This window comes from Nyctereutes procyonoides, unplaced genomic scaffold (genome assembly GCF_905146905.1).
Source record: "Nyctereutes procyonoides isolate TBG_1078 unplaced genomic scaffold, NYPRO_anot_genome, whole genome shotgun sequence".
Lineage (NCBI taxonomy): Eukaryota > Metazoa > Chordata > Mammalia > Carnivora > Canidae > Nyctereutes > Nyctereutes procyonoides.
The window spans coordinates 29,657,065-29,684,417 of record NW_026575020.1 but is presented as its reverse complement, the minus strand read 5'-3'; the positions used below and the strand labels follow the sequence as shown (position 1 = coordinate 29,684,417).

The 27,353-nt window shown below is 53.2% G+C and overlaps 1 protein-coding gene across 6 annotated transcripts in view; it reads left to right on the top strand.

Moving 5' to 3' along the window:
• The window catches only part of ATP2A3 (ATPase sarcoplasmic/endoplasmic reticulum Ca2+ transporting 3), a 33,819-nt gene extending 10,172 nt beyond the window's left edge, over positions 1-23,647 (top strand). For 3 of the 6 annotated variants that reach the window (XM_055332451.1, XM_055332426.1, XM_055332458.1), the window contains exons 2-21: positions 944-961; positions 1,234-1,316; positions 2,798-2,902; positions 3,088-3,226; positions 3,508-3,588; positions 3,684-3,769; positions 5,322-5,786; positions 7,391-7,485; positions 7,657-7,759; positions 9,121-9,252; positions 9,620-9,745; positions 10,901-11,119; positions 11,236-11,571; positions 13,542-13,762; positions 14,679-14,881; positions 15,457-15,542; positions 18,009-18,142; positions 18,622-18,739; positions 19,256-19,373; positions 22,313-23,647. In XM_055332451.1, the coding sequence (XP_055188426.1) occupies positions 2,861-2,902; positions 3,088-3,226; positions 3,508-3,588; positions 3,684-3,769; positions 5,322-5,786; positions 7,391-7,485; positions 7,657-7,759; positions 9,121-9,252; positions 9,620-9,745; positions 10,901-11,119; positions 11,236-11,571; positions 13,542-13,762; positions 14,679-14,881; positions 15,457-15,542; positions 18,009-18,142; positions 18,622-18,739; positions 19,256-19,373; positions 22,313-22,332 (2,724 nt within the window). In that variant the 5' untranslated portion in view covers positions 944-961; positions 1,234-1,316; positions 2,798-2,860 and the 3' untranslated portion in view covers positions 22,333-23,647. Of the gene's footprint in view, positions 1-943; positions 962-1,233; positions 1,317-2,797; positions 2,903-3,087; positions 3,227-3,507; positions 3,589-3,683; positions 3,770-5,321; positions 5,787-7,390; positions 7,486-7,656; positions 7,760-9,120; positions 9,253-9,619; positions 9,746-10,900; positions 11,120-11,235; positions 11,572-13,541; positions 13,763-14,678; positions 14,882-15,456; positions 15,543-18,008; positions 18,143-18,621; positions 18,740-19,255; positions 19,374-19,705; positions 19,778-22,311 lie in introns of all 6 variants that reach the window. The other 3 variants (XM_055332467.1, XM_055332435.1, XM_055332444.1) reach the window with 3 other exon arrangements.
• The last annotated feature ends 3,706 nt before the right edge of the window (positions 23,648-27,353 follow it).

Sequence of the window (27,353 nt, the reverse complement as noted above, 5' to 3'; positions counted from 1 at the left end):
CCAGTCTACTTGCTGTGTGACCTTGTTCAAGTCATTTTCCACTCTGGATCTCTGTTCTTGCACGTGTGAAACAGGGTGAGTGTTCCTACCCTGTCACCCCTTTGTGACACCCCTTTGTGCGTTGGGAAGATTCAAAGACTTCAGATACCATGGCAGCCAGCTCTACCTGGAATGAAAGGTGGCTTCAGGAAATGTAGGAGACAAAAATAGAGCTTGTAAAGTGACAGCAGGTCCTGGTGGTATATGGGAACATCACTGGTCTCAGACTGGGTATGTGGGATGGGCCTTGCCCAGAGTGGAAGAGGGTCTGGGAGGGAACAGTTGAGACTCAACCTCTAGGAACTGAACCATGGCAGGCTTCTGCACTGCCTGGGATGCTGACTGCTGAGGTTGTGTCCAAGGGATCCCCCTGGTAGGGGGGGTTCAGCGGGCTGGCCGTGCTGCAGACTTTATCTCGGTGCTCCCAGAGGGGCAGGTATGTCAGAGGTAGCCTGAGCCCATGTTCTCAATTTGAGGGAGGGACTCCCTTGCCATGGCCATGAGGGACATTGAATAGGGTCATGCAGCCATCTGACAAAGAGTGCAGGGGAGCTAATAACTCAGTGGTGACCTCCAGGGTCCCTTCTCTAGTTTGCTCTGTTTCTCCTCTGTGCATGGGAGAGGGTCTAGAAGGACCCTCCTGGTTCTGATCTTGTCCCCAGGTGAGCTAGGCCATCCAGATCTTCCTTAACCAGAGTGGAGTGAAGTGAGTGGAGGAATGGAAGCCTCTGGACTCAGATCATCCATTCTGTGACCTCAGAGAGCTGTGAGGACCTGTCTAGACACTCATATTGGCCTGGGTAGGCACAGTGGGAGGGACTGCTGAGATTCCTCCTTGGTCCCACTGCATAACTCAATTATCTCTTGTCTCCTCATGGCTCCTGTGACTGCCTGGATCCCGCAGAGCTCCCAACTGAGGAAGGTGAGGCTTGGGCCAGGGTGGGCTGCAAGGCTACCAGGAAGCAGCATCCTTGGGCCATTCACTTTTAGGTTATATCCTTCTCTCTCCTCAGCAGAATGAGGCTTTGCTGAGCCCCCCAGTATCACCCACCTGTGCCTCTACTGCCTCAGCCTCTTGCTCTTTGGATGGGAGGGAGGGAGTGGGCCAGGTGGTCTCGGAGGTGATCCCAGCCCCAGATGGGGGCAGGCCAGTTGGTAAAGGACCCAGGCTTCACATGGTGCTCTGTTTCTCAGGGAAGTCCCTGTGGGAGCTGGTGCTGGAACAGTTTGAGGACCTCCTGGTGCGCATCCTGCTGTTGGCTGCTCTGGTCTCCTTTGTAAGTAAGGCCCCTATCCCACAGCATCAGGCAGCCGGGAAGGGAGAGCCAGGTTAGGGCAGTGCTCAGAGGTCCAGGCTCTGAACCACAGGTCTATCCTCTTAGCCAGGGACATCCCTGGGCCCCTACCCACCCCCTGCCTTGCTCAGGCTTCAGCTTCCCTTGCCCGAACCCCCAAGGCCCGCCCTCTACATGCTGGACTCCCTGCTCCCATCTGCCTCCTCTACTCTGGCTATCAGGGTGAGCTTCCAGAAGCACAGGTCTGACCCCACCCCTCCCTGTCTTAGGACAAGGTTTCTCAGCCACAGGACTATTGACATTTTGGACCAGATAATTCTTGGTATGGAGGCTGTCCTATACTAGAGAATATTTAACAGCCTCCCTGACTTCTACCCACCAATGCCCGTGGTTGTGGCAATAAAAGTCTCCAGATGTTGCCAAATTGTCCCTCATGGAGGGACAAGTTCCTTCCATGTCTCCTAGTGCCCCACAGAATAATTTGGACTTTATCCTCTTACAGATTGTCTGTGGCTGCTCTCCTTTTGCTCTCTCCCCATTCTTACTGCCTGAAGCCCCCCTAGACCTGCAGGGCCATGGTGGAGCCATGGGAGGGGGGGATGATAGTTGTCACTGGTGGCTGAACAGCAGAAATCCAAGGGCAATGCAGGGAAATGTCCGTCCTGAGGGTAGACACAGCTCCTTCTCTTGGCCCTGTACCCAGCAACTCCTCCTGGGGAGGAGGCCTCATGTGGGTGACATGGAGTACAGGGCAGCAGGGGTCCCAGCCAGCTGTGTCTGGCCCTCCTGGCCACTGTTCTTATGGGAACTGAGGACTCTCATGGAGAAAAAAAGCCTATCGGTACAGGCACCTTACAATAGCTGAGCCAGAGCCAAAATGATGCTGGTTCCCCTCAACAATTCAGATGGACACACTGAGACCTGTGGAGGGGAGTGACAAGTACCCACTTGGGCCAAGAGGTGGGAACAGGGCTTTAACCAGGTGTTCTGTCTCAGGCCTGGGCTCTGGCTGTAATTATGCTGCTGTGGTCAGTGGACTTCCAGCACAAGCCTGTAACAAGATCGCCCGGGTTTGTTACCACATAGACTCCGGGCCTCAGCCCAGAGTTTCTGACTCAGGAAGGACTGGGGTGGACCCTGAGAATCGCAGTTCTGACAAAGCTCCCGGGTGATCCTCCTGTTGCTAGTCTGGCATCCCCTTGGAAAACCACAGCTAGGCAGATAGTGAGACGTCTAGCCGGCAGCTTTCCAACTGCCCCACATCCTGAGAGTTGGCTGGGTGGGACGTGGGCTGTGGCAGACACTACCTGCAGATAAGCCAAGGCCTCGAACAGCCTTCTCCAAACCCCGGGCTCCCCAGGGGAATCTCTCCCAAAGCAGGAGACAGCAGACCCAGGGTATGAAGGAAATGGTGAGCAGATCCTGGCCCACAGCCTAGCCTCAACTCAGCTCTAACTCCATAGGTCCTGGCCTGGTTTGAGGAGGGTGAAGAGACCACAACAGCCTTCGTGGAGCCCCTGGTCATCATGCTGATCCTCGTGGCCAATGCCATCGTGGGCGTATGGCAGGTGGGAGGCGTGGAAGTGGGCCTGGGCCCTTGGGTCTCCCAGCTGCTACATGTTACTGCCACTTGGTGGTAGAGTCCTACAGGTCCTGTGTCTAGCTCCATCCCAGGCCCCAGGGATGTCATTACAAGGGGTCAGCCTGCGAGGGCCAGTGGGGCCAGACTACCTCCCTACCTCATGTCCTGCAGGAGCGCAATGCTGAGAGTGCCATCGAGGCCTTGAAGGAGTATGAGCCTGAGATGGGCAAGGTGATCCGCTCAGACCGCAAAGGTGTGCAGAGGATCCGCGCCCGGGACATCGTCCCTGGAGACATTGTGGAGGTGGCAGGTACACTGGCGGCCTCTTTTCATTATGTGATGCTGGTGAGCCCATCCCTGTCTGTGCCCCCATCTTTCTGGCTGTGTGCACAGAGCAGGTGGCTATCAGATTCTTCCAAATCTCTTCAGCCAAAACCTTGTTGGACAGCTAAGGAGACTGGGCCAGGGAGCAGCATCTCTCAGGGATCACAGCTCACCTGCCTTTCAGCCCTACCCCTGGTTCCTGGCAGCCCTTCTGGCTTTGCCAGGGGCTGGTACCCAAAGCCACATTCAGCCACTCTCTCTCCACAGTGGGAGACAAAGTACCGGCTGACCTCCGCCTCATCGAGATCAAGTCTACCACACTGAGAGTGGACCAGTCCATCCTGACAGGTGAGGCCCAGAGGCTATGGCTGAGCAGGGCTTACTTAAGTCCAGGGAGGCGAGTGTCTTCATGTGGGGCTTCTCATTTCTGATTCCATTACCAGGTGAATCCGTGTCTGTGACCAAGCATACAGATGCCATCCTAGATCCCAGAGCTGTGAACCAGGACAAAAAGAATATGCTCTTCTCTGTAAGTTCCTGGGATGGCTGGAGCCTTTGTCTGGACACTGATAATAAAAACTTTAGTATTTAATCAGTCAAAGCCCTACAAGAAAGAACCTCATCAATTATTGACAATAGGTACAAATTTATAGTACTGGTAATAGCTTATGTTTACTGAAGGCTGTGTGTATTTAATCCTCACAGTGCTTTTGAAGTAAGTACTCTTGTTGTTACTTGCATTTTCCAGCAAGGAAACAGACACAGAGAGGTTAAATAAACTGCCCAAGGTCACACAGCCAGCAAATGGTTGAGCTGGGATGTGAACTCAGACATTCTGACTACAGAGCTGTTCCTCTTATCCAGCTTTAATCTAAAGAGGGGCAAAGCTAGCCTATAATCACTCAGTGGAGAATTATGTAGAGATAAGCGTGTTGCCAAAGTGGTGGAGGATGGCAGAAATAGTCCATTTCTCAGATGGGAAAATTGACCCCTCAGTCAAGATGTCAGGGCCCAATGGCTCTTTTTAGAACGAGTGGTGGACTCAGCCCTGGTGGGAATGATAGTCCCCTGTGGCCTCAGAGGGACTTGACCATCGATGCTTATAGGCTGCTCAGAAATAGCCTGAAGCTGAACACAGAAGCCACCAAGATGGGTCAGGCCATATGGCCATGGCCCAGGACACCAAGTTATAAGGCTAAAAAATCTGCCCAGAAGTGAACAGAAACAGAGAATGCAATATTCACCCAGAGCTCTTAAGGAGAGCACCCTGCCTGGATGCCTGGAAGCCTTGGACAGGCTGCTCTGAAGTGGGGAGGGGACTCTACAGGGCATGCTCAAGCCCTGTATGCTCAGCAGCTGTCACTAAGCATCTTTCTAAGGAAGATGCTCTGGCTGACTGCAAGTCATTTCCTTAGCTGAGGGGCCTACAAGTGGGTGAAGGCCTGGGGGAGTGGAAGTCACACTGCTCACGACAAAAGAAGAGAAGCTGAGGTTGTCCCTGACACCTACCGTTTCTCCAGCCTCAGCACAGGGCTCCCGTCTGAAGGGGTGCCAGGTTATTAGCCTCCTCGGAGCAGCTCTTTGGTTGAACCGTCATGTAGAAGAGGACACAGAAGCTCAAGGATAGCTAGGACTCAGGGATTTTACCAGGGCCTTCGGGGTAGATGGACTTAAACTCAAGTTAACTGGATTCTTCAGTAAATATTTACAAATTACTTACCTAGGAGCGCAGTCAGCCTGGCACTCAGGCGGGGGGCCACCTTGGTTTTTTTATACATCGCATTTTGATGCGTTGGTGTCCTGCTGTGCTGGCTCATCACATTGTCAGTACTGGTCTAGCGCTTCCTGTGCGGCCACGCAGGTGCTAAACCAAGTCCTTGCCTTCCCAGAGCTAACACTGTCATGGGGAGGGCAGCAGAAGCCCAGTACTGCGTAGCTGCCCAAGTCTGGGAGGACTAAGTGACGTGGAGCAAAAGAAAGCCAAGTAGGGGGACAGGAGCCTTACCCTAGCCCCAAGGAGTCAGGGGTGCCGGGCCCCAGCCGGGATGCTAAGCGGCCCTGCTGGTGTCTCCCTCCGCCAGGGCACCAATATCGCAGCAGGCAAGGCCCTGGGTGTGGCAGTGACCACAGGCCTGCACACAGAGCTGGGTAAGATCCGGAGCCAGATGGCGGCAGTGGAGCCAGACCGGACGCCGCTGCAGCAGAAACTAGATGAGTTTGGACGGCAGCTGTCCCACGCCATCTCTGTGATCTGTGTGGCGGTGTGGCTCATCAACATTGGCCACTTTGCGGACCCAGCCCATGGCGGCTCCTGGGTGCGTGGTGCTGTCTACTACTTCAAGATTGCCGTGGCCCTGGCTGTGGCTGCCATCCCTGAGGGCCTCCCAGCTGTTATCACTACGTGCCTGGCTCTGGGCACACGGCGCATGGCGCGCAAGAATGCCATCGTGCGGAGCCTGCCTTCCGTGGAGACCCTGGGCTGCACCTCTGTCATCTGCTCTGACAAGACAGGCACGCTCACCACCAATCAGATGTCTGTTTGCCGGGTGAGTAGCGACAGGCCACTTGGGGTCGCACTGGTGTTGCTGTGTGACGCTCAGCAGTCTGAAGTCCCTCTTTGGCCCCCTGACTCCTTTTTGGCAGAGGATGGAGGAGAGAGCCTGTGGGCTGTCCTGCAGGAGGGAGCAGACCCAGGTTTTCATGGGGCAGAGCAGCAAAGTCTGGCTGGATATGTGTCACTAGGACCCACATGTCACTGTAGGGGCCTGGCAGGGCATAGCCTGTCTGTGAACCTCAGTTTCTTCATCTGAAATTTGGGTATGCAAGCTTTGATAGACAACCATAAGGAACACGGCAGAGGGTCACGTACAGCCTTGGCATCTGAGCCAAGCTGGGCCTGGACCCAGCCAGGTTCTGTCCAGCTCCATGGTGACTCTGCAGTAGATGCCTGTCACCAGATATGCCAGCTCCAGTGACCTGGGAAGGGCCAGGGTGGGAATTATTCATTTCCTGGCACACAATCCCAGATCCTGGGCCTGTTGCCCACATGCTCTGGGGATTCTGGCTGAAACTCCAGCAGACCCAGGGGGCGGAGGGGTGCGTGGGGTAATGGCAAAGGCTGTGGGTGTCCCACCCCTCTCAAAATCTCCCATGGCTCTTCCCCCATCTCTGCTCCCATAATCTGCCCATTGGGAAACTCGGACTCTGTATCTAAAGCCTTGAAGCCTGTTAGAGGCTGCCACAAGGGAAGGGGCGCCAGCAAGCTTTACATCTTCTGGCCCCTGACCTCTAAAATCTCTAGGAGGACTTCATTTGAACAGAATATTCCTTAACTGAAATAAATATTTGAAAAACACACTCTAGGGAAGTTGTAGAGGTCTTACCTGCTGGATAGGGGGCTGAGAAATTTGACTTCTCGGGAGCTATGCTGGCTGGAGGGCTGCTCTTGAGAGCAGGGAGGGGAGCACAAAGGAAGGGACATTTGTTGAGCACCTACTGGGTGCTGAGCCAGCCATTGGCTTGGGAATGTGCAGCAGGGCAATTTCTAGAAAGCAGGAACTGTCTCCTTGGCAAAGCTGGCTGACAGGCAAGAAAATGGGCTATTTATTCTGGGAGGGATAAACCCCCTGACCCTGAGGTGCACAGGTAGGGGCTGGGTGACCCAGCAGGCCCCGTAGCCAAGAGCTCACTGTCCAGGAACACCTTTGGGCAGGAAGGTTTGTGCCCCAGAGCAGTGTGGGGGTTCCTACCCTTGGAGGCCAGGAACTCATTCTTTCAAGGGGAAAAGAGGGGCAGCTATACTCCGATCCCACTCTCTTCTCATGCTACCAGCAGAGAAACTAACGCTCAGGTGCTCAGCCAGGAGTCATGTAACAAAATGGGCAAGGACCCAGGCTTCTTGCCCCATGTCAGGGCTCTATCCAGAACACTGCAGAATCTGCCATATACCCCTCAGGGGTCCAGGGCCGAGGCCCTACCTCAACTAGAACCCTACTCTTACATTGCACCTCCCAGACTTTGGCAGGAGGGAAGGGCAGTGGCTTCTCTGGGGGCCCAGAGGACCCCACCCTGGGGTCAGGCTTTATTCAGACTGGCTGCCCAAAGAGGGAAGAGGTGAGGGCTTGCTTAAACATGCCTCTGCACTCCCCAGATGTTCGTGGTAGCTGAAGCTGAAGCCGAAGCAGGCTCCTGCCGTTTGCACGAGTTCACCATCTCAGGCACCACCTATGCTCCGGAGGGCGAAGTGTAAGTGCTGGACCAGGGTGGGTGCAGGTGGGTGGCGTTTCCTGGTGGGCTGGGCAACACGGGACAGCTCTGAGAGTTGTCAGTGGGTGAGGCTTCCTGGGGTGGGATCAAGAGGCTGTGCACCTCCCAGGGATGGGGCCAAATGCCCTGTACCAAGACCCAGCCCCACAGGAGGCAGGCGGAGCAGCTTGTGCGCTGTGGGCAGTTCGATGGGCTGGTGGAACTGGCGACAATCTGTGCCCTGTGCAATGACTCAGCGCTGGACTACAATGAGGTGGGACCCAACTCTCTTTTGTGACCTTACCAGTGTACAGGTGCCCAGGACAGACCCTTCTCCCACGGTCTCAAAACTCCCAGGATTGGCAGTCCCTGCCCCTTTGGAGTGCCACGCATCAGGAACACTGCCACCCTTGCACACCGTGCCACTGCTTTCTCAGACTGGCTTTGGAACCATGCCCTAGGGCTCTTGGGCTGTGCAGGGCTATAATGTAAGGGACTGTAGTGCCAGAGTGTCTGGAAGAAATTTGGGAAGCAAATTTAGGAAGGACTAGGGAAGGTGTTTAAAGTAGAAGACGCACCCCAGAAATAGGCCCACAAGTCATAACAGCCTGATGTGATATAGGCGCTGAATGCCCTTACCTGCTACTAGAGCTACGGAACGGACCATGGGACCAAATCAGGTCCTATCACAAATGGAGGGTAGACAGACACCAGAGGGTTGGTTTCTTTTTTTAAAGATTTTATTTATCCATTCATGAGAGACACAGAGAAAGGCAGAGACACAGGCAGAGGGAGAAGCAGGCTCCATGCAGGGAGCCCGATGTGGGACTCGATCCCGGGTCTCCAGGATCACGCCCTGGGCTGAAGGCAGATGCTCAACCGCTGAGCCACCCAAAGGGTGCCCTGACACCAGAGGGTTTTGAGCAGGAGATAGGATCAGATTTGTGTTTACAAAGGATCCCCTAGGCTTCTATGTGGAGGATGGGACAGACAGGGTAAGACTTGAGTGGTCCTCCAGGTCAGAGTGTTGCTGGCTGGGGGTTCAGAGTAAGGGAAGAAAGCATGGATTAGAGATTTTGGATGAGACTTGGTGACTGCTTAGGTGAAAGAGCTGGAGGGTACCTCCTGGCTGCTGTCCCAGTGGGGACTGTCCTTGGAGTGGCAAAACCAGGGAAGGGGAAGTGGCCTGAGGATCACTAAGGAACCAGGTCCCACAGGCAGTCATCCGAGATGTGGGCTTGGAGCTCAGGGGACCAGTCACTGCCTGGCTGGGCACTGGACATCAAACACATGAAAGGTGGGGGGAGGGGTCAGCCTCTGGGGGAGGAGGTAGGAGAGAGGGCAGGGCCTAGACAGCAGAGATTAGAAGGAAGAATCTGTGGAAGGAGGCTGAGGTGGGTGGCAGGGAGGGTGCGTGTTCACTGATATCAGAGGGAGGGGAAGTATTGGTGCCAGACACTACCCAGCCCCCAAGTCAGCTGGACTCGGAAGGGCCCTACAGGCCTGCTGCAAAGGAGATTGAAGGTGACTCCAGTAAAGGGAGCTCCGGGGGGTCAGGGAATGAGTGGGAGGGGAGTCTGGGGCTCCACTAGAGGCTGCCCTGCTCCTCACACCCTGCACTCCTGGCCCCACCAGGCTAAGGGCGTGTATGAGAAGGTGGGAGAGGCCACGGAGACGGCTCTGACTTGCCTGGTGGAGAAAATGAATGTGTTTGACACCAACCTACAGACCCTGTCCCCAGTGGAGCGAGCCAGTGCCTGCAATGCGGTGAGCAGGCCTCTTAGCTGGGGCTTCTGGCCCTCTAGAGAAGAGGGGAGGACAAGGTGTTGGGACGCTTCTGGGAGGAGGAGGGGCCTCAGACTCTAGGGAGACTTGGCTAGAGAGAAAAGAGAAGAGAAGACTGAGTGTAGGGGAGGACCCAGATTTGGGAAGTGCACAGCGGCATCAGAAGTGGCAACCTTTTGTCATTTCTCTGGCTGGAGAGGGAGATGGGGGCTTTGAATGTCAGGTTCAGAGGAAGATAGACACCATCCCACAGGGAGTGAGAGGCTTCTCATGGGATCAAGCAGCTGGAAAGAAAGCAGCGAGTTGCTGGCTGCGTCTGTTCATGTCCTGACCCTCCTGAGCCCCCTAGGTCATCAAGCAGCTGATGCGAAAGGAGTTTACTCTGGAGTTCTCCCGAGACCGGAAGTCCATGTCGGTGTACTGCACACCCACTAGCCCTGGCCCGGCAGCCCAGGGCAGCAAGATGTTTGTGAAGGTGGGGCCTGCCTAACTGCCCGGGGGCTTCTGTACGTGTGAGGGCCCTGGGAGATCTGACCTTCAATCTTCTGAAGAGCTAGTGACAGCGACTGTGGAGACTAAGGGAGGTGTGAGGCCCACTGTCAAAGCAGCGAATCAGGAACTAGGGTGGTTGCCTGCCATGGGGAACTGGGAGCAGGATCCAGTCTTGGTGGAGACAAAGCCAGGGCCAGATGCCAAGGCCTGCCGCTCATCACAGTCCCAGCTCTGGGCTGAGAGACACTGCCTTGCCACATAACCTTGGGGTCACCTCTGCTCCTCCATGGGCCCCAGTCTCTCCATCTGAATGTCAATGTCAAACTGGGAGGTCTCGGAGGCCTTTCACCTCTGATGGGGGGTACTGAGGTGGTTGATGCCCATCTTTGGTGCTTCATGTTCTGGAAACTGAGTCCTAGGTAGGGAAGCCTCCCATCCAGACTTCTGCCCATCATGCCTGTCACTGCTTTTCAACCTGAAGTAGGAATGACAGCCCTAACTTCTTACTGAAGTGAAGGTTTTAATCCTTTTTGAAATGAAAAAGTTTCCGTATTGGGATCTTAGACCACTTTGAAAACAGCATTTGGAGTGCCCTTTGGGAAGAGGGGAAAAGGATTGGTGGAGGGTTCAGAAGCTATTCCCAGGCCTGGGGCAAGACCCAACGTGAGGCCTCAAGGCTACTGAGGAGTCTGTTACCCAAGAACACCTTCCCAGAGCCACACCCTCAGCATGGCTCTATTTGTGTTCCCCAGGCAGGGCTCATACTGCTCCCCATTGCTGAGCCCTCTACAGAATTGGGATCCCAGTAGCACCAAGTTGGGAGGGAAGCAGGACATGTAGGAGGCCTGCCAGTCCTGTCCCCCTCCTCCCCAAATGCTGCAGCAGACTTTCTCAGCTTTGGGGTGCCACACCATGGGCAGCCCCAACCCCCCCCCATTCTTTTTGGGTATTCTCACGGCAAGGCCCATGTGGTTCCCACTCTGAGCTCTCAGAGAATGGAATCTGGTACATATCTTGCTTTGTGTCCCTTTGGACGGCCTTTCACCTTTTCTAGCCATCAACCATCCTCAGGTAGGCAAGAGGAGGAAGCAAGGGCTCCTAACTGACAGAGCTGCTTCTGCCCTCCCCCATGATGCAGGGGGCTCCTGAGAGTGTCATCGAGCGCTGCAGCTCAGTCCGAGTGGGGAGCCACAGAGTACCCCTGAATGCCACCTCCAGGGAGCAGATCCTGGCCAAGATCCGGGATTGGGGCTCAGGCTCAGACACGTTGCGCTGCCTGGCGCTGGCCACCCGGGATGCACCCCCCAGGAAGGAGGACATGCAGCTGGACGACTGCAGCAAGTTTGTGGAGTACGAGGTGGGTGCCAGGGTAGAGCCCCGGGGCCGGGAGCTATGTGTCTCCCTGCAGAGGCTGGGCAGGTAACAGGTTGAGCACGGGCCCAGGCCCCACTTGCATCTGCCCCCTCCCTACAGATGGACCTGACTTTCGTGGGCTGCGTGGGCATGCTGGACCCTCCAAGGCCTGAGGTGGCTGCTTGCATCGCACGCTGCCACCGGGCTGGCATCCGTGTGGTCATGATCACAGGCGACAACAAAGCCACGGCTGTGGCCATCTGCCGCCGCCTTGGCATATTCAGAGACGCAGAGGATGTGGTGAGCAAGGCCTACACGGGGCGCGAATTCGATGACCTCAGCCCCGAGCAGCAGCGCCATGCCTGCCGCACAGCGTGCTGTTTTGCCCGTGTGGAACCTGCACACAAGTCCCGAATTGTAGAGAACCTGCAGTCCTTTAACGAGGTCACCGCCATGGTGAGGCCACATGCTGGGAGCCTAGTGGAGGTGGTGAGGCGTTGGGGGACCTCTGACCAGAGAGCTTGGAAAGCAACCGATACAACCCCTGCCTCTTCTTCATTCTTGGGTTTTCCAACAGTTTATTACAAAAAAATCTCAAACACAAAAATGAAGATAGGTTTATAGTAAAACCTGTAACGTCTATGATCTGGATTCTACCAGTAGTATTCTGTTTGCTTTGCGCATACCTATCCATCTATCCATCCTTAATCCATCTTTTCTTAAATAAATTTCAAAGTAGGCTGCAGACATCAGCACACTTCTCCCTCACATAGTTAGAATGCATACTATAGAGAGCAGCATTCCTTTGTGCTTCTATTTTTTTTCCTTTTAGAGGAAAAAGTTACATGCAGTGAAATGCATAAGTCTTAAACATATCGTTCATTTGATGTGTTTTGATAAGTACAGACACACTTTTGCATGTCATCCAAACCCTTATCAAGATAAGGAACATTAAATTGAACACCAATAAAAAATTAATTTATATATAAAAAAAAGATAAGGAACATTACGGGCAGCCCCGGTGGCTCAGCAGTTTAGCGCTGCCTGCAGCCTGGGGTGTGATCCTGGAGTCCCTGGATCGAGTCCCATGTCAGGCTCCCTACATGGAGCCTGCTTCTCCCTCTGACTGTGTCTCTGCCTCTCTCTGTCTCTATGAATAAATAAAATCTTTAAAAAAAGATAAGGAACATTACTATGGACCCATGAAGTTCCTTCATGTACCTTCCCCATCAGGCCCCTCTCCCACAACAGGCCATTTTTCTACCACAGATTGCCTGTCCTAGATTTTCATATGAATGGGAGCATACAGTTATGTATACTCTTGTGTCTGGCTTCTTTCTTTTAAAATTTATCGATGTTGTTTTGGGTATTAGTAGATGATTGCTTTTTTATCACTAAGTAGCATTCTACTATGTAAATATAACCATAGTTAATCCATTCACCTTTGGATGGACATTTTGTTTGGGCCATTTTTTGTTTTGTCTCATTCTTGATTACAGATCTATTCACCAACGCTAATCTGATTCTTGACCCCAGTCTCACTCCTGACCTGGCTTCCGTTAACCTCTAGCCCCCAGTCCTTCACCTTGACTTTAATATTAACCTGTGGACCAGTCTTGACCTTGATATGGAGCTAGGCACCAATCTTGACTTGACTACAATTGTAACCTGGTTCTTGACTTTATTTTTGACCTGTGTTGACTTGGTTCCTGACCTTCAACTTGACCATCTTAATTTGATCTTTACTTTGAGCTCAACCCTGTTAGGGGCTGCAGTCTTGACCTGAACCCTGACCTGATGCTTCGCATTGACCTTGACACCTAACCCAATACTTTATGTAGACCTCAACTTCATCTGGCCCCTAATCTTGACCTTGACTGCAACTCCAACCTTGATTAAGACCTTACTCCTGATGTGGATTATAACCTTGATTTGGCCTCTGACTTTGACCTGACCTTTACCTAAGTCTAATTTTTAAATTTTGAGCCTGAGTCCAGTGTTGACCGTGACCTTCACCCTGGCTCCAACCTTTACCTTAACTATAACACCTGCCTGGTCCTTTACCTGAGCCATCACCTTGGTCTCATCCCTGACTTAACCTAACTTTGCCCCTAACCCCTATTCTGCATCCAATCTGAATTTCATCTCCACCATCATCAGTGACCCTTCCACCCTCTTCCCAAGTCCACATCACCATCTTCCCTGACCTTCAACTTATTCTTCTCTTCAAATTTGTCCGTGTCTGCAACCCTTTCTTCCCCTTAGCTTCATCCCCAGCCCAGTCTCTAAGTTCATTCTCAACCTCACCATTTGTTCTGTTCACCTGTCTGCTTTCCTGGGGACATCCTCTGATCTTGGGGTGGGGGGGAGTCAAGGAAGAGGAAGTGAAGTTTCTTAGGCATGATCCTTCCTAACTTGGCCCTTAGACTGGAGATGGGGTGAATGATGCCCCAGCTCTGAAGAAAGCAGAAATTGGCATTGCCATGGGCTCTGGTACAGCTGTAGCCAAGTCAGCAGCCGAGATGGTGCTGTCAGATGACAACTTTGCCTCCATCGTGGCTGCAGTGGAGGAGGGCCGGGCCATCTACAACAACATGAAGCAATTCATCCGCTACCTCATCTCTTCCAATGTAGGCGAGGTTGTCTGGTGAGGCCCTTTATTTCTTCTTCCCAGCCCTCTGGACCAGCTCTAGGTCATTAAGGGAAACGCCTGTTCCTGTGATGGGTCTGTAGGGATAGAGGGATACATGCCTTGCCCTGGCTGGAGACTCCTAGGGTCTTGCCTCAAGGAGGGCAGGGGCAGGAGCACCTCATCAATCCTCCTTTGATGTACCCCAGTCCCCAAAGAGGTGCCTAAAAAGTCTACTGTCATCCCTCTAACTGTAACTCCTACATTTAGAGTTGGCAAGACAGGACAGCCAACCCCACTTTTGGGCAGTAATGTGCTCACGTGTGTATGTGAATGTGAGCACACGGTTACGTGTGAACGTGGTGTGTGTACCCGAATGGAAGTTATGTGGACACACGCGCATCTTTGGGCATAGGTATAAGCACGGAGGGCTTGTGCCAGGGTGTGATTTGTACCCACTTCGGTTCACGTGTGAGAGATGCCCATGGGGGATGGTGAGCAGGTGCCTTCCTGGACACCTGGAACTCTGCCATCTCCGCCTGTCCGGGCAGGCACGTGGGTGTTTATTTGTGTTTGTGCGACTGTGGGGCCTGTGCTAAGCCTTGCTCCTGGCTGTAAACAATGTGTATGTACCCAGTATGCGTTGTCCACATGTGTACATGCCCTAGAAAGGAGTTAACGGCCTAACAGGAGAGGCCTGGAGAGCAGATTTGCCCAGGCTCCAGAGCTGAGACAGGGGTGGGAGGTGGGGGTGGGGGACAGGAGTGGCCCAGTGGGAGCCAGAGTCATGTACACACAAGTCTCACATGCGTAAGAACTAGCAAAGTGATATGGGGCTCCTGTGGTCATGGCAGGTGAGCTTCCCAGCCTGGGGTATGAGTAGGAGCTAGACCCTCCAGTTGCTGGGGACTAGAGCCTATGACTCTGGTTCCAGCATCTTCCTCACGGCAATTCTGGGCCTCCCGGAAGCCCTGATCCCCGTGCAGCTGCTCTGGGTGAACCTGGTGACAGATGGCCTACCTGCCACAGCCCTGGGCTTCAACCCACCAGACCTGGACATCATGGAAAAGCTGCCGAGGAACCCTCATGAGGCCCTTATCAGTGGCTGGCTCTTTTTTCGATATCTGGCTATTGGAGGTGAGTGGGGTCCTTGGTCGGGTTTCAGGAGCTTCCTGAGAGCTTCTATCAGTTAGGCTTGCAAACTATAGACAATATGACTGAGCCTGGCTTATGCCAAAAGAAACTGTGGACTCATCTAATGGGAAAGACTAGATCAAGCCTCAGGCATGGCTGGATCCAGGCCTTGGTGTATTTTGGCTGTGCCTCAGCTCCATTCTCAGGCAGGTGCCCCTTGGAGTAGAATGATGGCTGCTGCAGCTGTAGCCCTCATGTTTACTCCAATACAATCCCAAATTCAACAGAAGAGAGAGCTATCTATCCCTCAGTAATATGATAAAAGCCTCAGACCTGTTTTTGGCCCCATTGGGTCACCTCCTTATCTCCTAGCCAATCACCACAGCTAGGGGTGTGGCAGATGCTGGTTGCCAATCAAGACCCACCACTGTTACTATGGATGGGTTCTGCAAACCACAGGGCTCAGAAAGGGAGAGAGTGGTTCCCTGACAAATTTGAGGGATTGTTAGGAAGGAGAAATGGATTACAGAACACCACAGCCATCCACTATAGCCAGCTTCCTCCTGCCCTCCTTGCAGTGTACGTAGGCCTGGCCACAGTGGCTGCCGCCACCTGGTGGTTCCTATATGATGCCGAGGGACCTCACGTCACCTTCTACCAACTGGTAAGCAAGGACGGCCAGGGACCTTGTTGGGGTTATTCCTGAGGTAGAACTCACAACCCAAGCAGTTGTTGGAGTTCCAGGGAGAAGGGGTCCAGAACCTTGTGGTTGGCCAATGGCTGTGCCTCCCTACCCCTATACGCATACATGGACACCCATCATCTAAGGAGCCAAGCTCAGAAGCCACTGGAAACCTAGAGATAGCAGCCCAACTCCTGAGCCAGAGAAGTCGTTAGTCCTCCTCCCAGTCATTTGGTTAGGGGGCTACCAAGGGGCATGACCCTAGTCAGGGGCTCATACCCTAGTTCCACTGTACACTGGTTATGTAACTTTGGGCAGGCTACTTAACCTCTCTATTAATTTCCTCATCTATAAAATGGGTAATAATAGTCCCCACCTCAGCCTCAGAAGGCTATCAGGAGGATTAGCTGAGTCAATACTTGTAAAGTGCTTAGACCATCTGGCACATAGTAAGAGTTGTATCGTTATTAAGTTAATGAAACACAGAGGAGGCTTTGCAGGATAAGGTACATAGGATATAGGCAGGGAGGCAAAGGCAAGGAGCAAGCGGAACAGTGGCATCACCCAAAGAAACAAGCCCCCATCCCTACAAGGCTCACAGTGAACCTATGAGACAGAAGTTCCAGCCCTGGGTACCTTCTAGTAAACAATTCAAGAGACCACACTGTGACCATGACCTGGGACATAATGCATGTGTGTAGCACATGCATACTGGTAAAACCCAGAAGGTCTGAACTGGGCAGGGCATTTATCTATTGACGCATCTTGATGTGAGCCTGTTTGTATTTTTTTCCCTCTGCACATGCATAAGGATCTAGGGCTGCACATGCCTGTGTGGGAGGTGTATACGCTGTATTTGTGTGCATGTGTTTGCATAGGACATTAAGATCTGGAGAAGTGGGGCCTGACCACAGTGGTACAATAGGAAGAGGTATTTGGTCCTCTTGTTCTCTGGGTGGAATCAAATGTTAAGACATTTTCTCTGCTCTATGATCAGTGCCAAATAAAAACATGCACTTGTCCCAAATACTAGAGCTTGGTTTTTGGAGAAAATCCCACTGCTGATTTAAATAAGGTAAGAATCTCCATCTCCTTGTTAAAATAAGAAATCTAGCCAAGCCAGAGTTTTTAATAATTTTTCGTCTTGTGTGAGAGAGAAGGGGAAAGTGCTAGCGGCCCCTTCTGGCTGACAGTCAGTCACCTTAGCCATTTTTATGCAGTGTGGGAAAACAGGGATCTAATTACTGGACAGGAGCTCAGACAGCCTGTCATTTTATAGATTTCTCTTTGAGGGTTATTTTTGTAGCATGTGGGTCCAGTTTTTAAACCTTTAGCTTAAAAGATCTCTGTGTTCAGATGAAAGTCCAGGGAACAGATTTTTATTATTGGAGAAGGGAGCTGTTGAACCGTTATGAACATTCACACTCATCCCAGTATTGTGGGAGAGAACAAAACAGAAGTTGTCACGCATGTCCTCAACTCAGCATCTTATCACAGCAGAATCTATGAGTCTATGAACAGGAAGAAAACTCTCCCCTGGGACTGCAGGGGCAAGAGCCACTTCCCCTACAGAGCTCTGAGAGCTGCTGCTTAATTATGAAGAAGCCATGTAGTAAGCCTGCACCTAGCAATTCATTAACCCATGTTGTAAGCAAAAGGCAAGTCTCTTTTTTTGAGATGTTATGTATTTATTTGAGAGAGAGAGAGTGAGAGATGGGGAGAGAGAGCGAGGAAAAAAAAAAACATGAATGGTGGGAGGGGCAGAGGGAGAAGGAGAAGCCAACTACCCTGTTAAGCAGGGAGCTGGACTGCTTGATGTAGGGCTTAATCTCAGGACCCCAGCTTCATGAGCTGAAGCCAAGGCAGATGCTTAACCAAGTGAGCCACCCAGGTGCCCTAGCAAAAGTCAAGTCTGGTAGAGCTCAATTTCAGTGGCAGAAATGGAAGGAGATATGAATAGAATCTTGTTTAATAACAGTGATTAGGATACATGCAGCCTTTGTTTACCCACCAAAGGTGAATTCTATTCAAGCAGTTTGGCTGATTGATTTTCATATGCATTGACTTATTCTGTGGTAAATCACCACCCCTATTCCTGCACCTCCAATACTCAGGGTACCCCATGAAGCCTCAAAGTAAAGCCTGCATCCTCCCTCTGATCCCAAGGCCCTCTTCTGTCCTCCCCATCCTAATGCTAGCTGCTCTCCCTCTGTCCCTCTGCACGCCCACCCCAGGGTGACCTCCCTTTTCCCTGGCACAGTGTAGCCTCTCCAACCCCATTCTGGGTGGGCACCCCTCCTTGGGTCTACCGCATGGTAGCACTTTGCCCACTGGTTGTATTATGTCCTCAGATGTGGTTTGAGTGAGGTTTCCTTCTTCCCACATACTGGCCCCTCCCCTGACCACTGTTTTCCCCAACCCCACCCCACTCCTCCTTGGTGCCCTCAGAGGAACTTCCTGAAGTGCTCCGAGGACAACCCACTCTTTGCCGACATTGACTGCGAGGTCTTCGAATCACGCTTTCCCACAACCATGGCCTTGTCTGTGCTGGTGACCATTGAAATGTGCAATGCCCTCAACAGGTGGGCTGGGCAGAGGGTTAGAAATGGGGGTTGAGACCTAAGTGTGGAGGCTGAGAGCCACTCAGAGCCCAGAATTGGGGTCAGAGGTATTCAGGACTGTGGCCTAAGGATCATGGGGTTCAAGATTAGGACCTGAGGGTCAGACAGGTCCCAAAGTGGGTTTTGAGAACGAGTGGGCCAGACTTGAGATCTAGGGAACAAAGAGGGCCAAGATTGGGGCCTGAGTAAGTGGAGGGGCCAAGATTGGGTCTGAGGGACAGAGAAAGGGCATCCAAGCCCTAGGACAGGCCAGTGTGGCTGAGCAGACACACTCCTCCTGGCTACACTGGCCTCCCAAAAGTGGTTCAGTCTATAGGCCCGGTTAGGGAAATGCTGAGGCCCCAGGCCACCCCACACACACCTCCACATGGGTGGACGGGTGCCCCCAGCAGCGCCTGCTCCCATCCTGGCCTGAGATGAGCACCCTGTGCCTTTGGCAGTGTCTCAGAGAACCAGTCGCTGCTGCGGATGCCACCCTGGCTGAACCCTTGGTTGCTGGCAGCTGTGGCCATGTCCATGGCCCTGCACTTTCTCATCCTGCTGGTGCCACCCCTGCCGGTGAGTTTCTGCCCTGCCTCAATCCTCTTCTATGACAGGATCCAAACCCTCCTGTGACATTTGGGCCCTGGGTTGGTCACTGAGAGGGCCAGGGTGGCCCTTTTACTATGGAAGCTGCCTGGAGGACTGGGAGTGGGGAGATCTGAAGGTGCTTGGTACAGGCAGCCTGTGCTATGGGAGCCCTCACTCTTGGGGAACAAAGAGGTGGAGATAAGACCTCTTTCTGTGAGGAATCTCCCAAGGTGAGGGCAGGAGGAAAGATTTTGTTCTTTCTCAGTACAGAATCCTTCCCACTTCTCAAACAGGACCAAGAGCATTTGGTCATTGGGGGAGGGCAGAGGAGGGCACTTCTGGCAGAGGAACCAGGGTAGACAAGGATCTGGAGGTGGCACCTCAAGGAGCATCTTGGACATGCTCAGGAAGAGTCCGTTGTAGCCGGTGTATGAAACAGGTGGATGAGGTGGATGGCAGGGGCACAAGAAGTCCTTCCTTTAACCAAACGTCTCCCCTCCCCAGCTTATTTTCCAGGTGACCCCACTGAGCGGGCGCCAGTGGGTGGTGGTGCTCCAGATATCTCTGCCTGTCATCCTGCTTGATGAAGCCCTCAAGTACCTGTCCCGGAACCACATGGATGGTGAGTGGGAAGCCGCAGACAAGCCCCCCACCCTGCTTGCCTCTAGCCTGCTTCCCTGTCTACCTCCCTGCCTGCCTCTGCTCCCAGGCTTCTGTCTGTACAGAGAAAGAAGTATTCTTGGATCACCAAGTGGAGGATAAGAAGGGGCTCTGGTCTGGTGGCTCTGACCTGTGGTATCTGCAGGATCTTACCCTACAGGGGCCAGGAGCACCACTCAGGGCCATGCTGTCTCCCTCTCTTCACTCGCCACCAACCCTGCATGGCTAGGCCCACTGTACCCTCCTCTGGGCCTTGGCCTCTGACTTCTCTGAACCTAGCCTGTCTTTATGCAGGCATTCTTAGGACAATCTTCCAGACATGGAGTGGGCAGCCACTGACTACCTCAGGGACTCCAGGCCATACTGGATTGGCCTCTTTGGTATCACCTTGTAGGAGGGTGGAAGAGGGGGTTCTCTGTTTCTGAACTCACAGCTCTGGGTCTGCCTTAACCCAGTGATGGAGGAAGAATGGCAAGGTCAGGGCTGGGGACAGTGTGTAGAGAAGTCTGCTGACCTCTGCTGGTGATGGAGCTTCAGAGAGGGTGATTCTGAACCTCCTAGGGGCAAAGGAGGCAGCATCTTCTCACTGTCAGAGCTGCCTAGACAGGGAAGAAGCAGGGGCAAAAAAACTCACTATTCCTGGGAACTTGAGCCAAGGCAGCAGCCCCATGGCAAGGCTGCTCTGGGGGGTCTGGATTAGGCCCAGCCATGGCCAAGGCCTGCCCTGGAGCAGCTGGGTCCTTGAGGGCCATCTCTGGCAGGAATGTGTCCCAGCCTCAGGGGAGGGAGCCTGGAGTTGGGGGGCTATAAATAGATCACGTACTTGTCATTCCATAGGGGCCAAGGCAATCAATCGGCTCCTATCTCCCACGCTGGCCAGTCTTCCTGACCACTGGAAACATTTTATCTTATTAAAGAGAAGCTCACCCTCCACAGGTCTGTCCATAGGGTGACCAGACACACATAGAGGGACTCCCCTGAGGGTGGAGGCAGGTGCTCAGCCAGAGCAAGGCCTTGTGGGAATGAATCATGGGTGAGGTAGCAGGGAGCTGGACAAGGCATTTTGCCCCCTGTATGGTTATTTCTGACCCACCCACCGTGGATACTCCTAGGGAGCTGAAGAAGGTGAAATAGGTCTATGGCCTAAAACTCCATCCTCAGGGGCCCAGGCCTTCCCCATTTCTGGCTGAAGCACAGGGGTCTACCAGGAAATCCACTGGCCAGCCTTAATCACACTAACTCATCTGTGAGGTCAAGCCTTTTTGGCAGCTCAGGCAGCTTCTCTGTCCTCCTTGAGAGCCTTCCTTAGCAGCCACAACTGTCAACGGGTTCAATGTATTTTCTTGAGAAAATTTCTTAGCCAATGGGAAAAAGCCTATGTCTTGGGCATTGTTCAGTACTGGCTGCAGGATGGTGGTGGCCTGGGGGGAGGGAAGGGGCCCCTAACAGGATGGGGCATGTTGGAAGGGTTAGGGAGGGAGCAGTCTCTGCTGGGGCAAGGTTGGAGATGATTGCTAGAAGAGGTAAGGTCTAAGCAAAGGTTTGAAAGAGGAGGACAGAACTTGGTGGAGAAAGACCTAGGCTAGCATGGTTTGGTGTCTCTCCTGGGGCTGGGGCTCAGAGTGCAGGGTAGAGAGGTGAGACTAGAGTGTGGAAAGGGGCTTGAATGCCAAGGGAAGGACCCTGGACATTATCCTCATGGCAATGAGAGCTGCAGAAGGGTGGAAGCATGGAAAAGACTGGAGAAACCATGGAGGACAGATAGGAGGGGCAAGGCAGGGAGGCTGATGAGCTATGTTGAGCTGGTCTGAGGGGAGACGATGAACCAGCCCAGGGTGAGCTGGTTCTGGGCAACACCTCCACCTCTAGCATTAACCTGAGATGTTAACTATGGTCCTGGTGAGGCTTGGCTTGAAAGGGTGGCGGTCTGCTGTAGGGAGTGGTGTGGGGCCCACAGGAAAGACTCAGACTGGTCATCTGTGGCCACATCTGAGAGGTGGAATGGTGTGCTGCAAGCCCAAACAGCTCTGCCCCATGTGGCTGCCGTCCCTTGGGCCTCCTAAAGCCGGATGGGGCGGGGGTGGGAGAGGGGACCCTGTTACGTTCCCAAGTCAGCCTGGTAGCCTTTTAGGGAAGTTTTGCTGAGGCTTGACGCTCGCAGCTTCCCTGTGATTTATGAGGGATGTGTCCTGGGGAGAATTGCGGATGCCCGGCCAGCCCCAGCGGGTAGGTGAGGGGGCAGCAGTGGGGGTCCTCTTGCCCCTTCTCTTGGCTGTACCCAGGTGTGGCTGAGCAACTGTCAGGCAGAGGCCCGTAGGCCAGACTGAGGAGAGAAGAGGCCTGGAGAAACTGAGTGGGGACTCTCCAGGGGAGAGTCCAGGGTACAAGGTGGGCCTACACTTTATTCGGAAGGCAATGGAGAGTCACCAAAGAGGATAGACAGCCTGGATTTGTAGGGTGATGCCAGGGGCAGGAGCATGATGGTGTGTTAAGATGGGGTTGAAGGGGAGGGCTGAGAAGACTGGAAGCCTGGGGGCAGCAGGGGGAAGAGATGAACTCAAGAGATGCAGGTGGTAAAATCAGCAGGCCTGAGTGTATGGGGTGAATGAAGAGTGGATGCAATCAGTTTCTGGATCTCATCATACTGGGTAGTTATTCCCCAAATTGAAAATCAAGAGGAAAATATGCCCTGGGGTGGCCCGGGGGTGTTGATAGAACATGTGGAGTCAAGGAGGTCTAGGGGACATCAGTGGGGCTGCCTTGGGAGACGCAATGGGACTGGGGATCCACTGGTGAATGCTGTGGGAGAATGTAACTGTTCCAGGAGAAATGGAGCATGAAAGGAGCTAGAAGGACCCAGTGTGAATGTGTACTTAGTGTGCTCTTGGGTTTTTCTTCCAGAAGAAAAGGACCACAAGTGAGTGCCGGGAACAGAGTGGAGTCTCCAATGTGTACCTCAGATTGATGATGCCCAAGCGTCCACCCATACTCTCCACACTGCCATCACACTCATCGCTTGCTCACTGGGCCCTGCCAGGGGTCTCTGTCCCTGCTTCCGTACGCATGGGGGGCTCTATAATTCATGTAACTGGGAGTCTACTGGGAAGTTCAGCCATGAAGCTCTAGCCCAGGAGCTGCAGCCTGGGAGGAATCTGCCCAGAAGCCAGATCCAGACATGGACCTCCACCCCCAAATCCGTGAGCACATTCTAGAGCAGGCACCCGCTTGCTTGGAGGCTGGGCATTTACTTGGTGACTGGTGCCTCTATACTGATGAAGGACTCCCAGAATTTTGCCATCTCTGACCTCTCACTTAGTGTCTGGTCTGGGGCCTGATCAGTTAGGGGTGAGGGGGGTACATCTGGGCCCAACTGTGCACAGCGAGGGCAGACAAGCCCCCTGTACTCTGTTTCCACAAAACAGAGGACTCATGAGGGCTTGAGCCTCTTGCTGTTTATATGAGCAGGGGTTAGGAGGTCAGAGAGAGGCACATGGTAGTAGGAGAGGGCAAGGATCCGCTTCTAGGAGACCGCTGGCTTGCCCGCCTTGCTCTGGGCACTCCCAGACTCCGATTTTCCCGTCCTAAAAAAATGAGACATGCCAAGTCTCTCTCTCGGTGCTGCCCAGCCTGCCAAGCAGAGGCCAGATTTGCCCTTCGTGTCCCTGGTGCCTAAGACCCCAGACATCCTTGGCTACCTGGTCACTGTACCCTTCCAGCCCAACCCTGTATGCACCATACCATAGTCTGCACGGCTGGGTGATTCCGAATCCCCAGAATCAGACTTTTGGCCTCACTCTTTGCCCCCAGTGCCACATACCCATGAGCTGCAAGGATGTCACTAAAAATGGCTAGTCACCCAAGGGCACGTCTTCCCCCTCCTTCCTTGCTGGAGGAATGTGTGTCTACGTGGACCGTGTCTGATGATGGGACGAGTGTTTGGTGAATGCAAATGTTCTTTTAACTCAGCTTTTGCCCCTTGGCAAAGATTAAGCAAATGGGCTCCAGGTTCTGTGGCCTCTTATCCCACCTCTTGTCCCTCCCCTCTCTCAAAGTCTCCAGAGAGGCCACAAGAGAGTTGGGCAGGGCTCCCCCAGGCACCAGCCCACAGAGATCCTCTGCTTCTCTCCTGCTGAAGGGAAGGGAGATCTTAAGGTTGGGAAGGGTGGCAGGGCCTTGTACCCATCTGTGGACACGCAGTTGGTAGAGAAATAAAGGTTGAGTACCTGTGGCAACAGAGGACCGTCACTGTCTGGTTCCTTAGAGTGGTTCCACTGTCTGCCAATGTGGCGTCTACCTGGGCTGCCACCACCCATATGCACTTACCTCAGGAGACATGAGCCAAGGTCTGGGGTTCCCACATTGCCAGCCAGGGATCGCTGTCTTCCTCTGAGACAGACCAGGAGAGGCACTGGTTTCCTAAGCCACTCCCAAATGGCAGATGCACAGCTCTGCTCACAGGGACAGCACTTGTTAGTTGTGCATGTGTTCAGAGCCCTCTGCACATGCTAAGATTCACATGTCATCACTGAGGAAACAGGCTGGGAGGGCCAATGAGTTGGCCTGGGGCACGGCTAGGCCTGGAGCCTAAATATCAGGGGCCCACAGCCCTGCCTATTCTGTGGGCCCTGCATCTCTCCCAGAGGTTTCTTGCTGTCTTCCTTCCCCTCCTTGAACCCCAGGATGCCATCAATTCTATGCCCTTCTAAGTCCAGCTCAAGCACCTCCCCAAGGCTTCCTTCAGCTCACATTGTCCAGGGACCACATGCTGACTCACCCAGGTGGCCCTGCTCTCTGGGAGCATCTCCCTCATTTCCTTCCTCTGGAGGGAAGGTTCACTTATGAAGTTGCTGTATCTGATCCTCTGCCCAGCTGCCCTGGAAAGGGAAATCAGGCCCTGCCCGCAGAGCCAGAGCTAGGACTATGTAGTTTGTGGGGCTCAGTACAGAATAAAAGTGTGGAGCCCGTTGTTTAAAAATTAAGAGTTTCATAGCAGTGACAGCAGAGTATGAAAACCAAGTACAGGGCCTTCCTGGGCGTGGGGTTCCATGCAGCTACATCAGTCACACATCCACAAAGCCAGCCATGACTGCAGGAGACAGAACCCACCCTTAGGAGCTCCCAGGTTTTATTTGGCACAAGGGCAAGATTTGGTGCATAGCTCACAGTGGGAGCCAAGGACGGCAGAAGGATTCTTCCTTCTGCATGGTCCATCAGTAAGGCCTCTCAGATCCCAAACCCAGTCCATACACCTCATCTCCCTGGGTTCCCAGCCATCTCCTTGAGATGGGCCAGGCAGGGGATAGGGCTCCATTTTATAGATAAAGACCCCAAAGCTCTCTGAGAGCCTATTTAGCTGGCTTCATCATGGCAGGTAGATAGAACATGGGGTTAAGAAGGGCTCGGAAGACCTGCCTAGGAGACCGGCCAGCTTCCACACTTCCATCAGCTGCTGGAGCTCATAGGCAGGCCTGCACAAGTCCAGCCTTGCCAGCCCACAGCATGAAGCCTGACAGGTCAAGATGGAGCAGCCAAGGAAAACAGAGGTTTCCTACCTCACAGCCACTCACCCAAGGGAATTCCAGGGCAAGCCCTGGCACACTTCTCACTGGCTCAGGGATGGCAGCTGCCAAAATGCCCATGGCCTCGCCCAGTCCCTTCCAGTGGCCCATGTTGTATTCCCCATGCCTCCTACGCTGTACCCCTAAGAGGGGTAGTAGAGACCCTGTTAGGGCCACACTGAGAAACAGAAGGACAAAATCAGGAAATGAAGACCTAATGCCCACACAAAGAACTGAACCCAGCTGTCCATGGCAGCTTTACTCTTCATTGACCCAAACTGGAAACAACCCAAATAACCATCAACGGGAAGGACAAGTTGTGGTATATCCATACAACAGAATACTCCTCAGCAATAAAAAGGAGTAAAGGACTCATATATGCAACAGCATGGATGAAGCTTAAGCTCTTGTGCTGAGTAAAAGAAGCTCGTATTGTGCAATTCCACCTCCATGAAGTTCTAAAAAAGGCAAAACAAATCTGTAGTGATAAAACAGATCAGTGATTGCCTGGGGCTGGGGGTTGAGGAGGGTTTGACAGGAAAAAAGCAGGTGGGAACTTTCTGGAGTGACAGATGATGGTGGGGGGGTTACATGCATTTGTCAAAACTCATCAAACTGTGTGCCTAAGAGGGGTACATTTTACTGTGTGTCAATTCTACCTCAAAGCAGTTTGATTTAGGAGAAAAGAAAGAGGTAGGAGCCAGAGGAGGTGTGTGGGTATGCGGCTGCCATGTGGGTATACAGCTTTCAGTAACATCAGGAGGCAAGGAGACAAGCCTCCCAGGGGGTGCTCAGTGTTTGAGGGTCAGGGGCCTGGGTCAGCCCCAAGGAGTCCCCATACATTCCAGGGACAGGAAGAAGATGGGGGCCAAGAGGAAATGTCCTGAAAGGAGGGGGAGAACCAGGGGATTATGATGCCTCTGATGCTGGGGAGAAGGAGCTCCAGCCAGGTCATGGCTCACAGTTGGGATTAGAAGAGACCAGAGAAGTAGTGCAAGGTCTGGACAAGGGGAGAGGCTAACCATGAGGACCCTTGCTGTGGCTCCCCTGTGGACGCCCACCCCCACAACCTCCCTCTGACAATCTCTGTTAGGCTGGCCCAGGGCCCTGTTCTAGCGAGCATCTAAAGGGGCTGAGTGGCATTGAGTGAGCCCTGGGACACTGACATGCCCAGCGTGTGGGACTGGACTGAACTCTATAAGCAGAGGTGTCATCCCTGCAACCTTGGGGCCCTGAATGGCTAAGGAGACCCAGTGGAGTCTGTGCCAACCCCCTTGAGGGCCTGAGCTGGCCTCCAGGATGGACAAAGGCCCCCTCCACACTCCATAGAGCTGCTAAATTTAGCCAGGCAGTGGAGGCTGTCCTGGGGCTGAGGGCTTGGCAGCACTGCCTTGTCTCCCTACAAGGTCTGGCCCAATACCGGAGCTGGCCACTCAGCCTTTGGGCTTATAAGGCAGGTCTGGCAGCTCTCAAGTGCTGGAGTCTTGGGGTGGACTCTGGGCCAAACTCTCAGACTTTGGGGAGCCTCCTTTCCAGGCACTAGCCGACATGGGAGCTACTCAGTTTCTAGAGCCTCAGTTTCCTTATCTGTAAAATGGTTCCAATACCTACCTCATTGGGCTGTTTTTAAAAAAATCTGCTGACTGAGAAAGCACTGTGTCCCCTGTAAACTCTGACCCCTGCCCTGCCCATCTCTGCCCCGCACAATGCCTAAAACAATCACAGGCATCTATCCCTTGGGATGCTGGAGTTGGGGCAAGGATGGGAAAGTAGAGGCCCAGATGGAAAGATACATTTTGGAACCAGTGAAAGGTGTATTGCTCCTATCAGCTGCCTGTCTTACTCGGGCCAAGTTATTAGCAAAAAAAGAGAATTTATAATTGGGAAAAGAAATGTAATTGTTTTTATTTCTTTTTATTTTGGGTATGCTCTGGATATGACAAGTCCAAATAAGATTGTCCCCACCACAGTCTGTTTTCTGAGGGGTCAGAACTGAGGCTCTAACAGGACCACATGTGTGTGCTCCAAGCAAGGGTGTCTGAAGAGCTGAGGAGACCCATTGGAGCCTTGTGCAGAACCTCTTCAGAGCCGAGGCTGGCCTCAGTCCCCTCTGCACTCCACTAGCTGCTAAATTTAGCCAGTCAAAGGAAGCCATCTATCCATTAGTCCATCTGTCTGTCAGCAAGCCTGGCTCCTTGGAGGGGGCAAAGGAGGAAGGAAGAGGAGGTGGAGGAGGTCATGGCGATGGTAGGAAAAGGGCAGATACAGACTGGAGCAGGACTGCCTGACCCCCTCTCTCTTTCCCCTCCCCTCTCCATCTCTCACCGAGTGCCTGCTATACCCTCCTGAGTGTCCAGGAATCGTGAGTGGAGTGGGTCACTAAG